Raw genomic sequence first — 16,123 nt, forward strand, 5'->3', positions numbered from 1 at the left:
GAGCCGGCGACGTGATGTGGGAGGGGAAGGGGCGTGGGGGCCCCCGCCCCAAAAGGGAGGGAAGGGCAGAAGATTCCCTGTTTGCACGTGACGCGTTCAAACCTTTCTCCTTTGTCTGAACTGCGCTTCGCTGCGCCCTGGAAGCGGCTTCCCATCGGCTGAAGTTCTCCTGGCTGGGAACGGGGGGGGTTGTGGTGGTGGGGAGAACAACCTCGCACCCCCAGATCTGCTCCCCTCCCCCCTCTCCTCGACCCCTCCCCCTCTTTGGGTTTTAAACCCACCCACCCCCTTTCTCTGCCTCTTCACCTGCTTTGCTTCCCAGCTCCGGGCACCTGGCACAAAGGTGCATGCCAACCAGCCAGCCAGCTCTTTCCAAAGGCGCACGATTTGGGGGGGCTTCCAGGCGCCCCCGTCCGGGGGTCCCCATGGCTAGCCGCCGGGCCGTGCCCCCCTCGCTGTGGTCCGGCCACGAGCGGCTTCGCATCGGCGAGCGTCTCCAAGCTAGCTTGGCCGGCCTTTGGGAACTGGATCTCTTGCGCGAAATGCAGAAAGCGAACGTGGAGAGCGCCTTGCAGGCTGGGTCGGAGCCCCGATCGGTGAGATGGGGCGGGGGGATATTTATTTTTTTTGGGTGGGTGGGTGGGTGGGCTGCGTTGCCAGCCCTAGTTTCTCCTCCCTCCTCCCCACCCGGTGGAAATTGCACGCGTGGAAACCTTCCCGGGAATCGGGCGTTCTTGGGAAGAGCCAAGACAATCTTGGCTTTAAAAAAATAAAAATTATTCCATCAGGTGCCAGGCTCCTCACCCCCACCCCCCAAAAAAATCAGGTGAGCAAACTGGCGGGATCCAGTGGGTTTATCAGGGAGGGAAGCAGCCGCTTTGAAATCTGGATTTCTTGATGGCTTCTGCTTCTGTCCAACCTGCCTCCACCATCCCGGGAGCCCTGACTCTCGAGGAATCCTATGAAAGGATTCTAGTTTTTCCCCTTTAAAAAAAAATAATTCCAAAAATCCTCTGGATTTGTTTGGCCCCGTGTTGGGGAGGATCGACCCTTAAAGGATCTCTTGGACAGCCCAGGAGAAGTTGCTAATAATGCTTTGGAGCAAATGGGTGTCTGAGCTAGTGGAAATCTGGGTGGGGGGATCTTTTAGGTGCTCTAAATTAAAAGCACGGTTAGACTACAACTCCCATCGTTCCAGCTTGGGGGAATAGCTGCTTTTGTTGTTTTAAAAAGGAGCCTGGAATTTGGGGAGGGGGTTTTCCGCCATGTGGTCAGTATCCATGTTTGGGATTTGCAGATTTGAACAGGGGGGAAAATGGTGAGAGAGGAGCCAGCAATCTTTTCACTTGATCCTGAATGCTATTTAAAAATATTTCCTGACTTGTTCATTTTTTTTTTTTTAATTTCAAAACATCAGGCTTAAAAGGGAGCTAAGCCAGGAAAGTTTTGGCCTTTTCTTCTTCCCTAAACCAGATATTGGGTTGGGGGGAGGAAGAGATATGAATTATATTCCTGTATAGAAGGTGGATATTATAGGGTTTTTGGGGGAGGGGGAAATATCGATTATTCTGCAAGGAATAAACTCTGCTTGCTTAGATTTGGTTCTAAATTAAAACTGTGCCTGAAGTTGGAGCAAAGAGAAAATTAAAAAAAAATTTTTTTTTCAATATTTCACTTCACCATGGTTTAATTTTAAACCATGGAGTTGATTGTAAGGCCCTACAGGGGGATTTCAAATTAAAAATCCTAAGAAGAAATTCTCTACCTGAAAAAAACGCTTGTAAGCTAAAATTGACTACACAGGAGTAGAAGGAAGGGAGGTGTGTGGGGGGGAAATTCCGGATTTATTGCAATTAAAGGCTTAGTTTAGTTAGAAATGTTCAGCTGCTTTTTCAGCCTGGTCACACCCCCAGGGGACACTGAGGGCTGGGTGGTATAGACCTCACCTATGGTATGTGTGTGTGTGTGTGTGTGTGTGTGTGCGCACAAATTGTGAAAAGGCAGAAAAACAGAGGTGCAAATGTGGGTGGGTTTTACTCTTAATTGGAGAAAAATTAATGTTTCACGTCTGGTTAAACACTCGGATGGAAGACCACCAGGAAATTACACGGGTGAGGTTAGGATTGAGAAACCAGAAAAAAAAATATATAAAAACAGGCATTTTATTTATTTATGGATATTCCATAAATTAGGAGTTAAACTCAGCTGGAGACTTCTGTACACCTTTCCAGAGTCAAGCAACATCATTTTTAAAAAAAAAATATTATTCGATTCCTTGGCTATTAAACCAGAGGCAGGAGACAGAAAATTGCCTGCCACCAAATTTATGTCTGTGGAGAGTCTCAATCATCCAGCTTCTTGGATGAGAAGCGAAATGTTTGGAAGGAAAAAAGAAAGAAAGAAAAATATATTACTAAGAAAGTCCAGGGCCTGCCCAGATTTACGTAGTTGGCCATAAAGATGTGAGCTTGCAGGCAGTCATTGATTTATAACAGTGGGCTTTGTTGCCGTTGTAAGTCGAGAACTAAATTGTAAATGGGAACAGATCTCAGGTGGATTTTTTTCAGGTGAAAAAGGCCGCCTCTGGTCACCTAGAAATAAGAATATTAATTTGCAAAGCAAGGGAGGTTGTAAAAAAAGACAAGTTGGGAAAATTAGGATGGGGGAAAGGAGGGAGGAGAAATTGTAAATTGAGTGGGGAGGATTTGAGCTGGATTGTGTTGGGGTGGGGTCAGAAAAATGGGATCCTACTAAGATGTTCACACCTACTTTCCAAATACCCGAAGGATTAGATTTTAAGGCTGAGCTAGGAACCCGGAAGGTGGGCCAGGTATACAGAAGTGCGAGAGCAAAACAGCTTGTTGGCAACGTGGCGCAGATGGGCCATAATATTGGAGCTTTGAAAAGGGGGCGGGGAAGGATCAGGGATGGAGCTGGTGAGGGGTGGGCTGGAAGAAGGGGGAGATGTGTGCGAATTGGGCTCGGTGTGATCTCCAAGCTGGGTGTGGTAGCCAACATATGGGAAGGCTCCCACCCGTTGAACAGTCTGGAGCCATCCATGTTTCCTCCTTTGTGCTTGCAAACACAAACGTAGGTTAAAACCTGGGTTTTCCACTGTAATTTCTTTTTTTTTTTGGGGGGTTCTTGGATTGGTGCCCCCCCCAAAAGATGACAGAGAAGCAAAAAAAAAATTCTTGTATCTTTACAATTTATATTGTTTTATTTGTTTCCTAGTATGATTTGATTGCTTATTAGTAACCTATTACTTTCGCGAAGTGTTGTGCCTTATCATTCTTGGTGAATGTTTTTTTTTTAAACGTACACTGAGAGCTTATGCACTGGAGACAAATTCCTTGTGTGTCCAATCATACTTGGCCAATCAAGTATTCTATTCTATTCTATTCTATTCTATTCTATTCTATTCTATTCTATTCTATTCTATTCTATGTACACTGAGAATATTTGCACCAAGACAAATTCCTTGTGTGTCCAATCACACTTGGCCAATAAAAGAATTCTATTCTGTTCTGTTCTATTCTATTCTATTCTATTCTATTCTATTCTATTCTACTGTACTCTACTCTACTCTACTCTACTCTATTCTATTCTTCATTCTATTCTACTCTATCCTGAATCTAACCTATCCTATTCTACTCTACTCCTATCCTACTCTACTCTATCCTGAATTCTATTCTATTCTGTTCTATTCTGTTCTATCCTATCTTATCCTATAAAACTACACTACTCTACTCTATCCTGAATCCTATTCTACACTACTCTACTGTATCCTGAATCCTATTCTGTTCTATCCTACTCTACTCTACTCTACTCTATATCCTGAATCCTATTCTATTCTATTCTATTCTATTCTATTTTGTGCAAAAATTTAGCCTACTTGGAAGGGGTGCAGAGAGGAACAAGGTGTGATGCTGAGCTGAATGAAGCATTGGGTGTTACAGCCAGCAAGCCTCTTCCAGGTGTGCATATGTGTGCCAAACCTTTATAGGTGGGCTGGGTTAAAGATTGTCCAGGACGGTTGATGCCGTTACGGGATCTAATCATGTGTTTACAGAATGGGTCTGCAAGGATTACTTTTAATCCTTAATGAACTCGAGTTTTAAAGGTCTCCCCGCTTAAAAAAAAATAAAAAATGGATGTTCCATGATGGATTTTATTTATTTATTTGGTCAATTTATTTATTTGATCAAATAAACATGAAATAATAAAAAGGGGAATAAAAGATAACAGGTAGAAGACAAAGTACAATTATATAAACAACTCTAATTACTACAAAATACAACTTTGTACAACTATCAAATCAATGAGATATATAGTACGCTCTGAACACCCTTATTGCAATAATAACATGATTATTTACTGAACACGAAGAAATCTTAATATAATGAAACTACACACGAAAATACATGTCCTCCAAAAATTATTTCAAAATAACCAGACAAGATGTCGACGTCTTTACAGGTAGACAACACTTGAGACCAACATTTCTGTGGATGAGACATTTGTTAAGTGAGTTTTGCCTCGTTTTACAACCTCTCTTGCCTCAGTTACAACGGCACTGAAGAAAAGTGACTTATGGCCGTTCTTCACACTTACGACGGTTGCAGTCATGTGATCAACATTCAGACACCTGGCAACTGAGTCATATTTATGACGGTTCCTTCCTTCCTTCCTCCCCAGGGTGGGAAGCCAGATGCACTTCCCAACTTTTAACAACTGCAGGGTTTCACTTGAACAACGGTGGCCCGAAAGATCGTAAAATAGGGGCAAAGCTCACTTTAAGGAATGTGTTTCTGCTTCACAACAGAAATGTTGCATTTTAAGTTGAGGGCTACCTGTATGTCTTTCCTTCTCCATCGTGTCCTCCGGTCTCCACCCCATTCCAAGCCAAGCTTGGAAGAAGAAAATCTAGAACTTTTGGTGGGTCTGGAAAGCTCTACAACAAGGGTTTTCAAACTTGGCAAGTTTTAAGACTTGTGGACTTCAAACTCCCAGAATTCCTGAGCTAACACAACTGGAGGAGGAAATTCTGGAGGAGTTGTGAATGATATTGAGTTGGCCACGCCCAGCCACTATCATGACCACCAAGCCACGTCCACCAACTAAGCCACGCGCACAGAACTGGTTGTTAAAATAATTGAATCCCACCCCTCCGTACACTCACCAAAACAATACACTTTCTGTTTGCGCTGGTGGGCACTTCCTCTTGGCACGGGATCCCTCTCGACCGGAGGCTACCGTTGGCACGCTTACCTTTTCTGCAAAACAAAAAAATTAAATTATTTGCTCTTTGCTCACCTTTACCTTCTTGGCATTCCTGTGGTTTTCAGAGTTTGCCTACTATGCGAAGGTAGGTGTTTTTTTTTCCTCCTCCTCCTCCCCCCCCTCAGTTTTGGTTCAATCTCGGGTTCCGAAGGATTCAGGAAACCATCGGTGTGTGTTTGGCAGATGTGTGTAAAAAATGCAAAAGCTAGAAAGGACCAATAAAAGGAGAATGTTTATAGCTTGGGGTTGAACTGTGGGGTCCTTGGGGCTCTCTGAGCTGGTGGTTTCCTTGCAAACGTTTTGTGACCCAACTAGGGAACATCATCAGTGCTAGAAGGGAGGGGAGTTTGCGAGGAGGAGGAAGGAAGGAAAGAGAAGAGGAGTAGTAGGAGGACTGTAAGATTTTCTTGCAGACGTTTCATGACCCAACTACGGAACATCATCCGAACTAGAACTAGAAGGGAGTGGGGATTGTGGAATGATGGAGGGAGGAGGAGGAAGAGGAGGAGGAGGGATGTAGAGTCCTATATAATATTCTCTGAGCTGGGTTCTTTACTCACAGATGTTTCATGACCCAACTAGGGGACATTATCAGTGCTTGAAGGGAATGGGGATTGTGGGGAGAAGGAGGAGGAGCTAGGTTGTTTTCTTACAGACCTTTCATGACCCAGCTTGGTAACATAATCAGTGCTAGAAGAGAGTGGGGTTTGCTCTCTGTTTATATACAAGTGGATTGGATAGAATATTTATAGCTCAGAGTTGAAATGGGGGGTCCTTGTGGCTCTCTGAGCTGGGTGGTTTTCTTGGAGACATTTCATGACCCAACTAGGGAACATAATCAGTGCTAGAAGGGAGAGGGGTTTGCAAGGAGAAGGAAGGAATGGAGAGAGGGAGGAAGAAGGAAGGAAGGAAAGAAGGGAGGGAGGAAGGAATTGAGGGAGGGAGGGGAAGGGGAAGGAAGGAAGGAAGGAATCAAGGGAGGGAGGGAGGAAAGAAGGGAGGAAGGAAGGAATCAAGGGAGGGAGGGAGGAAGGAAAGGAAGGAAGGAAGGAAAGAAGGGAGGAAGGAAGGAATCAAGGGAGGGAGGGAGGAGGAAGGAAGGAAGGAAAGAAGGGAGGAAGGAAGGAAGGAATCGAGGGAGGGAGGGAGGAAGGGAAGGAGGAGGATTGTGTGGTCCTTGATGCTCTCTGAGCTTGGTTGTTTTTGTTAAAGATGTTTCATGACCCAACTAAGTAGCATCATCAGTGCTAGAAGGGAGCGGGGTTTGCTCCAAATGCCCCTTCTAGCACTGATGATGTTACCTATTGGAGTCATGAAACGTCTTTAACAAAAACAACCAAGCTCAGAGAGCAAGGAATTCTCACGTTAGAAAGGATTAGGTTCAACCCCGTTGAATGATGCCAAGAATTTAAAATATTCTATCGAAGGCAGAACCTTTTCGGCTGTCATTAATGGATAGACGACTAGAAAAAAAAAAGTATAGATGGTTAGTTTTCTGCAGAGTAAAATGCAGGGAGATTATTAGATGCACGAATAGAGAACAAGATTCTGAAATATTTATAGGGCTGGGGAAGAATTGCAAACTTGGCAAAAATGGACCTGCTTGGTTGGTGGAAAAGGCAATTTTCTATATTTATCAGGGACTAAAAGTCCTTTGAGGAGGTTTTTTGCTGAAAATGAGGGAGAAAGTGATTTATGGGTTGGATGATCGGAAAGGATAGAATATGGAAAGAAGGAAGATATGATGTAGTCTTAGAGCGGTGTTTCACAAACTTGGCAATTTTAAAGTATGTGGATTTCAACTTCCAGAATTCCCTAGCCAGGAGGAATCTGGGAGTTGAAATCCACCCATATCCCAAATGCCAAGGTGGAGAATCACTGCCTTACAGAGAAAAGATAGAATAAATGTATTCATAACGGCTGTTAAAGAAAATCGGAAGCCACTTCACGATATCTTTATCATACAGCCTCATGATAAAATGTAATCTTTTACAACCTTTGGCTGTAGAGTCCTGCCCAGGTCTCTTGTTAGTTCAAGGTGTAGATTAATTATTTGCAAACTAGTTATGTTACCTCTGTCCTGGAGGCCTCACTAATTGGCCAGTAAATCTAATTTTTCTGCTGTCAAGAAAGCCTGTTTCTTCGGCTCTCACTTCCCACCTGTTGCATTCCAAAGACGATTCCTCATTTTATGTCAGCTAGCTGGTCAGGTGGAAAGTAAAAAAAAAAAAGCTTCTCTTTTTTGCTTGGATTTTCCCACCTTTCAATGGTGAATTGTCTTGGATTTATAATGTTTTCTCTCTTTTGGATCACTTCTCCTATCTCACAGCCTTCGTTCTTTGTAGCTACAATGCCAGGACTGTTTTATCGACACAGAGAGGAAACCAACTGGGTAGTAGCTGTAAAACTGGTTTACTCAGTGTGCCCTACACTGAACATGTTGTTTTGCACCAGGAAGTGTTTGGATCAACCCACGTGAAATGATGGAATGTATTTTGCTCGAAAGATCCAGAAAAAATGCGGCTAGGCTTGGAACATACTACTATCAAGTGGATTATATTTGGCTTACTTCATTTGTTGATTTGTTTTACATCCCACATTAGCAATCCAGCAGGGAGAATTGTGTCAGTCACTGGTTTTGCGAGACGGGCAGGTAACATAAATTGGAGAAATATGGAGAAGGAAAGATGTGAGGAAGAAAGGGAAAAAGAAAAGGAAGGAAGGAAGGATAGAGAAGGAAGGAAGGATGGAAAAGAAAGAAAAAGGAAGGAAAAGAAAGGAAAAGAAGAAAGAAAGGAAATGAAGAAAATATGGAGAAGGAATGAAAAGAAAGAAAAAGGAAGGAAAGGAAAGAAAAGGAAAAGGAGAGAGGAAGGAAAGGAGGAGAGAAAAGAGAAAGGAAAGTAGAAAGGAAAGGAAAATATGGAGAAGGACGGAAGGAAAAAAAAAAGAGAAAACGAATACAGTCTAATAATGACTTGTAACTGGTCCTTGCACTTATGACCATTGCAACATTCCTACAGCCACATGACCAAAATTCACCAAATAACAACGTCGCTTAACAACAGACGTTCAGGCCCCAATTTTGGTCGTAAGTCGAGGACTACTCCGAATATATCTCACTATATAGATGTCTCTCATGAAAAATAGGATTATCGTATAAACAATTCGGTCTTGCTCTCTTTGAGATGCTGACAAGAACAATGAAAATAAATTGAATTTGTACCCCTCTCCTCACGAGCCTCGCCCACCTACCCATCCTAACACATTAATATCCTGCACTAGCTCCATTACCCATGCTTCCCTACGAAACTAAGTGGTCAGGTTTAGTTTTTGGGGAGGAAAATAAGGGGAAAAAAAATCTGCCTCTGGCTACCAGCATTCATCGGTATTCATCTGGCTAGTGTGTGAGAGAGTTGAGGGCTGTTTGGAAACTGAAACAGTATTTGCTGTGTGAGCAAGAAGGAGACAGCAAGGAGCCCTGGGCGTGGCTTAGCTCAACTGTTCTCTACTAAAGCTGCTTGGTGCTGTGGAACTAAAACTGAAACTCCTCTGCTTGTTTTTTTGCATTTGGAAGAGATTTCTTTTCAGGTGGGGAGGGAGAGTAGAACTCCTTAGCATTGGAGCGTGTTAATAATAATAATATTATAGGAAATACTAATGCTCTGATGGTCATTTGGAAAAAAAATCCTTTTTTAGTGAGCCCCTAGAAGCCAAGAGGAACCTACGTGCCAAATTTCAAGTTTGTAGGCTTCTGGAGATTTTGTGATAGCGCGTGAGTGGCATATTATTTGCTTCTTGGGACCGTCGTAACGTTTGTCTTGTGGTCAGAATCCATACGGTACCTTCAGGCCAACAATTTTGGCAACCACGCAGGAGGCATAAACGAGGGGAGGATGGACAGGGTGTGTGAGGGATCTACTCCAGCAAACATAGGATCCCTCCGAGGTTGAGTGCCACGGGTCTTTGAAAAAACCCCTTCCAAAAAAAGAGATCTTTTGACCTCCCTTTTCTTCTTCCACCTGGCCAAACAGGAGGACCCCAATGGCTTTGGGGATGGAAAGTTGACCCATCCCAGTGGCGCGAAGTTGGAGCCAAACAAAGCAGTTCTCGGTTGTGGCCTGTATACTTCATCGGAGAACATGGAGTTGTGTGTTCCCGCTGAAGATGGCGCAGACAAGGACGGTTTGGGGCTGAGGATGATGGGCGAGGAGTCCAAGAAAGTGGGCCTCAACGGAGGAGACACCACGGAGGTGCCAGAAGCCGATTCTAGACCCAGTTCAGGTACGTCCTTGATCAGACAATCCACATCCTTATTTTTCATTTCCCTTCTTGGATGCCTACCTTTGTTTGCCTTCCCTGACCAGGGTTTGTGTAAACCTGGGTCTGTTCAACCATTCCAAACGCTCCCTGGCAGGCCGACAAAGTAATCGATTTGTTCATCTATGGCCCAGCAAGCCACGGTTAACGCAAGCTAAGATATGGCAGCCAACTGTGAAACCCCAATGTATCAACAGTGGTTGGTAGTTTAAGCCATCTATACCTCCACAAGATAAAATCCTGGCTTGGGGCTGAATCTGCCTGTTAGTTAGCCAAAGTTGTTACAATGGCACCAAAAAAAGTGACTTAACGGCCAAGGAGACGCTTGACAACCGACTCATACTTATGACAGTTGAAATTCAGGCTCTTGGCAATTGACTCATAGTTACGACAGTTACAGTGTAGCACCACTTCATCGGTTCGCTTAACCACTGGCGAGTGTCGTGAAATGGGGCAAATCTCCCCGAAAGGATGCTCTGCTTAGCGACAGAACAATTTTGTTGTAAGTCAAGGACTACCTGGAGTTTGCAGCCCGGCCTGTCATAACCAGGGGGTCTCTGCGCCTTTCAGGGTTTTACGAAACCAGCGAGATGGGCTCCCTCTCGGATTCATGCGCCTCGGTGCACAGCGACGGAGCCAGGGCTTCACGGTGTAGCATCGGTTCCCTCCCTCACCTGCCTGGATTGCGTGATAATGGCTTGATCCGGCCGCGGTCCACCGACGAGGCTGCTGTCCGGCTCCTTGACCTCCAACTTCAGCGCCTGACCTTGGCCAGCGTAGCCGGGACCGACAATCGACGTCCGGTATCCACCGGTAAGTGTTCTGACCAAGGCTCATGAAGACACTCACAAACACACGTTAGTCCCAAACTCCTTTTTCCTTTATTTCAACAGCTGTGAATTTTAGTCATTCACGGCCCGTAATGAGTCTCAAACAGTTTGTAAATAGTCCCATGGAAGTCTGCCAAAGTCCTTCAGGATAAATCTGATAATCACACACCTTTATCTTCCTTTGAAATGCTGCCGCAACTAAATGTCCAATTAGTTATACGAGGCCAATCGGAGCATAAATTTTAACACAGAGCTTCAGGCTTCAAACCGATCAGTACAAACAAAATTGCTTCCTGCAAAGGCTCCTGTCCCTTTGCTCCTCCTTTATGTCTTATGGGAGGGCCAATCGCCTCCAAGCCTTACTCCAGAGTTTCCCCTTTTGTCTTAACTGTTCTTGCCTTCTAGCAGCTCTGTGCATGCACACACTGGGAACAGGCTCTCGCTATTCCTCTGCCTCGCTGCTGTCAGATTCTGGAGGCTCCGGAGTCAGCACATCACTCCCAGATGGCCCTGGCCCCATCTCTGGGTCGGACGCAGGACCAACGTCCGAGTCCTGCCCGGACTCCAGGACTGGTCTATGTTCCTCCCCACTGTCTGACTCTCCTGCCATCTCCACAGGCTGCTGACGGACCACAACATTAAGGCCTCGTATTCCTTATGGGGAGGGTGACTGTGTGTATGTGTGTGTGTGTGTGTGTGTGTGTGTGTCTCCATCCTGGATATGAGGGAACGTCCTTAAGAGGAACATGAAACACGAGAGTCTGTGGTCGAAGGCAAGGAGGTCTGGGTTCAAGTTCCACCTTGGTCATAGAAGCTCCCCTGGGAAATTTTTGAAAGTATCTCCGCTAGGAGGATGTTTTAACATTTGGCGGTCTTTAGTCTTTAGAGTAAGGTATTTATTATAAATCGAATAAATTGATTCCGGCCTGCATTTATCATTCTCAGCCTCTCCTAGATGTGAATCGAAGAAAGAATAGAGTAAGTAGAGTAGAGTAGAGTAATGGAATAATAGAATAGAATAGAAATAGAATAGAAATAGAATAGAAATAGAATAGAAATAGAATAGAATAGAAATAGAATAGAATATGAGATAACAATGGAATGGAATGGAATAGAGCAGAGAGAGAGAGAGAGAAGGAAAGAGAAGAGAAGAGATACAGAGTAGAAGAGAAGAGACAATAGAATAGAATAGAATAGAATAGAATAGAATAGAATAGAATAGAATAGAATATGAGATAACAATGGAATGGAATAGAGGAGAGAGAGAAGAGAAGAGATACAGAAGAGAAGAGAATATAGAATAAAAATAGGAATAGAATATGAGATAAAAATGGAGTGGAATAGAGGAGAGATAGAGAGAGAAGAGAAGGGATGAGATACAGAGTAGAAGAGAAGAGAAATGGAATGGAATAGAATAGAATAAAAACTATTGTCACTTTGAATGTACACTAATCTGTATACATTAAAATGAAATTTCGTTGCAAGCAGCTCTCAAAGGGTCACCACCTCCAATATACACTGCATAAACATGACAAAATAAATACAAAAGTATGTATATGCCTGTATGATATGAAGAAAGCTTCTAGTCCTCATCGCAGCCCCCAGCATCCTTGAAATAGCCACAATCTAGAGAAGGTATACTGAATTTGAGAACGAAGCCTGCTCTTAAGAGGCTGGTTTTTTAAATTCTTACAACAGCCCTGCAAGGTAGCCCATGCTAAGAATGACAGTGAAATCTTGGCTGATATCATTGGCTGTTTGGAGTCAGGGTGTGTAAGTGTGTCGGGTGAATCCAGCCAGCAAGGCACTGTCTGTCAACGTTGGCAACTTGAAGATGGGTGAACTTCGACTCCCAGAATTCCCTAGCTGGCGTGCCTCAAGATGGGTGAACTTCAACTCCCAGAATTCCTTAGCCGGCATACCTTAAGATGGACGGAGTTCAATTCCGAGAATTCAGGGAGTTGAAGTCCACTCCACGCATCTTGAAGTTGTCAACATTGAGAAACATTGCAGTAGGGTTTGTGTAATAAGCCATGATTAGACCGTATGTAGCAAGCTCAGGAGCCATCTGACAGAGGGAGAGATTTGAACCTGGATCTCTGGTATTTCTCTGTCACTCTTAGCATGGATTACCTTACAGGGCTGTTATCAAAGATTCCTAAAAACCAGCCTCTTAAGAGAAGTTTAATTCTCAAATTCAGTGCCTCTTCTAGTTTGTGAATATTTCAAAGAGGTTGGGAGCAGCAATGAGGACTAGAAACTTTTCGGTTCACATCGAGGAGAGGAATAATAAATGCGTGGCTGGATCGATTTATTTATTCGATCTTTTGAATACTTTTATTGCAAAGCTAAAGGAAGCAAATGTTAACACACATCTTCCTGGTGTATTTTTGGGGAGTGGGGGAATCCTTCAGGGGTGCTTAGTATCTTCTCAATCTTCTAGAAAGTCCCGATGGCATTCTACCCCCTCGTATGAGTAAACCTGGCACGCTATCTCGGAGCTGTCGATCCAGGGAAACGATCCAAGTTAGCCAGGCACCAGAGTTTAATTGTGTTTTTGCTTCGACATGCAAATACAGTCAACTTCCCCTGTTCCAACCTGTTTGTTTACATGAACATGTCTCCGTTTTATAGTCCCCTCAAGGCAAGGTACAAAATACCCCACCTAATTATGGCTTAAAAGCAAAATCCTCGGCACGTCATTCAGTCTGAATTTGTTTCTGTGTAGACGTCGGGGAAAGGTAGCTTAAGATTTGTGCTGTTGCAGTACACAACCCCGGGACACTGCAGTACACAACCTCAGGACGCTGCGACTATTATAAATATGTGTCACTTTTTATCCCCGGAGGATGCTGTGATGGACGTAAGTGTGAAATACAGTCGTAAGTCACATTTTTCAGTGTAACTTCAAACTACCACTAAATGAGCTGTTGTAAGTCAAGGACTATCTACAGAAAGGATGTTCTGAGTGGATAGGTAGATGTCCTGTCCCGGTCTATAATCCTACAATTTGAAAGTGTACTTGGGAGCTACCGATTCCCTATTTTTGTTTCATTAAAAGATCATCATCATCTTTTAAAGATCCCATAATCCCTCGCGGGGTGGAATCAGTGCAACTGAATGGAGCTAGCAGAGAGGGTTTTACTGGCCGGATGCCCCTCCTGTCACCAGAGCGGAGTTTTGTTCGGCAGATAATATTCTCATTGTGCCCAGAGGAAATATCTGCCTCTACCTAGGGTTGAACTCACAGCCTCCTGATCGCTCTTGCGCAGAATTGTAGATTCCTGTACCTCATGAGTTCTTTTCACATTGTGTCTCTTGGGACAGGTGACCTCGAGTTCCTGTTGGGCCTTGGATCCCTACCCCTCCCGAGACCCCCGAATTTCCAGCTTCTACGGTACAAGTCCGATCTGGTCTCCCGAAACACCAACGAAGTCTACCACTACCCTAGTCCTCTCCACGCGGTAGCTTTACAGAGCCCCCTCTTCACCAACGGCCTCTCTCAAAGCTCGTCCCAGGAAGATCTTGACGAGACGCCTCCCCAGGTTTCCAGATCCGACTCTCCCAAGAGAGACCCTCTCTGCTCCGGAGGACTCCCGAAGATCCGCTTGGAACAATACATGGCGAAACTGGTGCTACGGTACAAGTGCCGCACGGCAGCGAGCCGAACCGAATCAGGATACCTCGCGGGGAATCAGAAAAGCTTATCCATGACGTCCATCTGCAGCTCGGGACCGGTGGCTGGTCAAGTCCTGGGCCCGATTCCAGGATGGAAGATCCGACGGCGTATCTCCACCTGTTCTCACTTGCGTTCTCCCGAAGGTTCAGAGGGAGCACGAGATTCCAGAGTCCTGGATGGGTTGTGGGACTTCCCGCCCTTCCCAGAGATCAGCTCGTTTCAGTCGAGTCCCACCAACCTGGTTAAACCTAGCGAGTCGTCTGTTATGTCCCTCACGACAACACAGGATCCTTCCGTCAAACTCATCCTGAACAAGCCATCCGCCATGCTGGATAGAAAAATTTGGGCAGCAGGGCCCCACCAACTGATAATCAAGACAGAATCCTCCTTCAGAAAGGAGTCTTCGTTGCCTCGGGCCACGACTGGCATCGACAAACTATACAAAGGCAAACACTCTTCGCGGGAGTTGGTGAAAACCTCCGAGCGAGGAGAGAAGGCAGCTGAGAGAAGCTGGTTGAGCCCCCGCGAATTGCTACGCAGATTAAGCCTCCGGCGCAAGCCGTCATCCCGCGGGGTGGGCAGGGCCCGAGCCAGTTCCGAAATGAATGTTCACGCGGCCGCGGGCCTGGTGTGTCCCAGCCAACTTCAACCGAACCGAGGCAAGGCCACCAAGCCGAAATGGACATCGGTGCTGGAAATTTCCAGCAAGTCCTCTGGACGCCATCGTGCGAAACCAGGGACATTCCTGCCACCGGTGGTTTTGAACCGCAACCTCGCCTTTTCCTCCGATGCCCCAGCAACCTTCTGCTTCCCGGAGGGCGGCCATTTTGACCTGCCGCCTCGCCAGCGGGCCGGACTTCCCGGCAACGGGCCCAGGCTGAGCGAGGTAGAAGCGACCAGCGCGGTCAGCCTGAATGGAGAATGGATGTTCCACCAGCTTGGAGACCGATGGCTACACGGGTCCGCCACGTTGGATTCATCCGATTTGCCACCTCACAACTTTAAGCTTCGACGCAGCCGTTCTTTCAAAGAGTTGAAGAAGATCGTGTCTCGCTCCTTCAAGAGTTCCCGAACTGCCAAATACTAGAGGAAAAATAATAATAATAATTGGACATTCATTTGGGACGCACGTGAAAGATAAACTTCACGTCTGAATGTGTTGGGGAGGGGGCGGTTCAGTTCTTGTCGCGATCGTGTTGCAAAAGTTCCTTCGTTTGGACGGCAAGACGGCCTCCCGCACGGCCTCCCCCATTGCGGTGTCCTGAATTTTGCTGAGGATGTCCTGAATTCAAACGTTAACCTCTCAAGACATAGGACACCTACGGGCCTGCATGCAAAGCAGCGCTGAACTTGAACTCTAGATCTCCCGTCGAAAACCCCGAGATATTTTCTATCGGCTGCTGCTGCTTCTCCTCACTCTGAACTGACTCTCTTAATTTTGCAGCCAGGAGAACAGAAAGGGGTGGAAGAAAAGTTGCTTTGGTTGAAGTCTGCTTGTGATCTTGGTTGTTTGATATCAGGGACCAAACCACAAAAATGGGTAGTTCTGTATTGTTTGCCACGGATGATCCATGCAGACTAATCTGTGCCAGATCAGTGAATGCCTGTTGTTTCGGGTTCTTCATATACAATAAAACCAAAAAGATTTTGGGTTTCCCAAGAACCTTGTGTCAACTCATAAAACATTCTTGTTTTAGTAGTTGCCATTAAAAAAAAAAAGGGGTGGGTGGGAAGGAAGGAAATCTGGAAGAACAGGGCAGCAGTTTGGAAGGGAAAGTACATTCCAACTCTTAAGCTTTAAAAGAATGTAACTAAAATACCAGAGCTTTTGCCTACGGATATATTTAATTGGAGAATGTGATTGATGACACCCAGACCGTAATTGGAGAATCTGACACCCAGACGTGCTCAGTTGGAGAATTATGACATACCCAGGGGGAGGGGGAAACAGGGCCACGGGGGACTGTAAACGACATAGGCCAGAGTTGGCTTCATTATGCCCTGAAATTAC

The 16,123-nt window shown here is 45.3% G+C and overlaps 1 protein-coding gene across 2 annotated transcripts; it reads left to right on the forward strand.

Moving 5' to 3' along the window:
• Nucleotides 1–67: 67 nt before the first annotated feature.
• On the forward strand, nt 68–15,775 carry LOC113426887 (uncharacterized). 2 transcript variants are annotated; one of them, XM_087943465.1, is made up of 4 exons: nt 68–596; nt 9,318–9,567; nt 10,174–10,416; nt 13,761–15,775. In XM_087943465.1, exons 1-4 carry the CDS (start codon nt 348–350, stop codon nt 15,197–15,199), a joined length of 2,181 nt encoding a protein of 726 aa, XP_087799591.1. In that variant the 5' UTR covers nt 68–347; the 3' UTR covers nt 15,200–15,775. The 2 variants fall into 2 exon arrangements, with proteins under 2 accessions (XP_087799591.1, XP_087799592.1); XM_087943466.1 differs by having other exon boundaries at nt 167–343.
• Nucleotides 15,776–16,123: the final 348 nt, after the last annotated feature.

The sequence above is a fragment of the Notechis scutatus genome, chromosome 14 (assembly GCF_049901735.1).
Source record: "Notechis scutatus isolate UNSWTSFEM ecotype Mainland chromosome 14, rNotScu1.2, whole genome shotgun sequence".
NCBI classification, from domain to species: Eukaryota; Metazoa; Chordata; class Lepidosauria; order Squamata; family Elapidae; genus Notechis; species Notechis scutatus.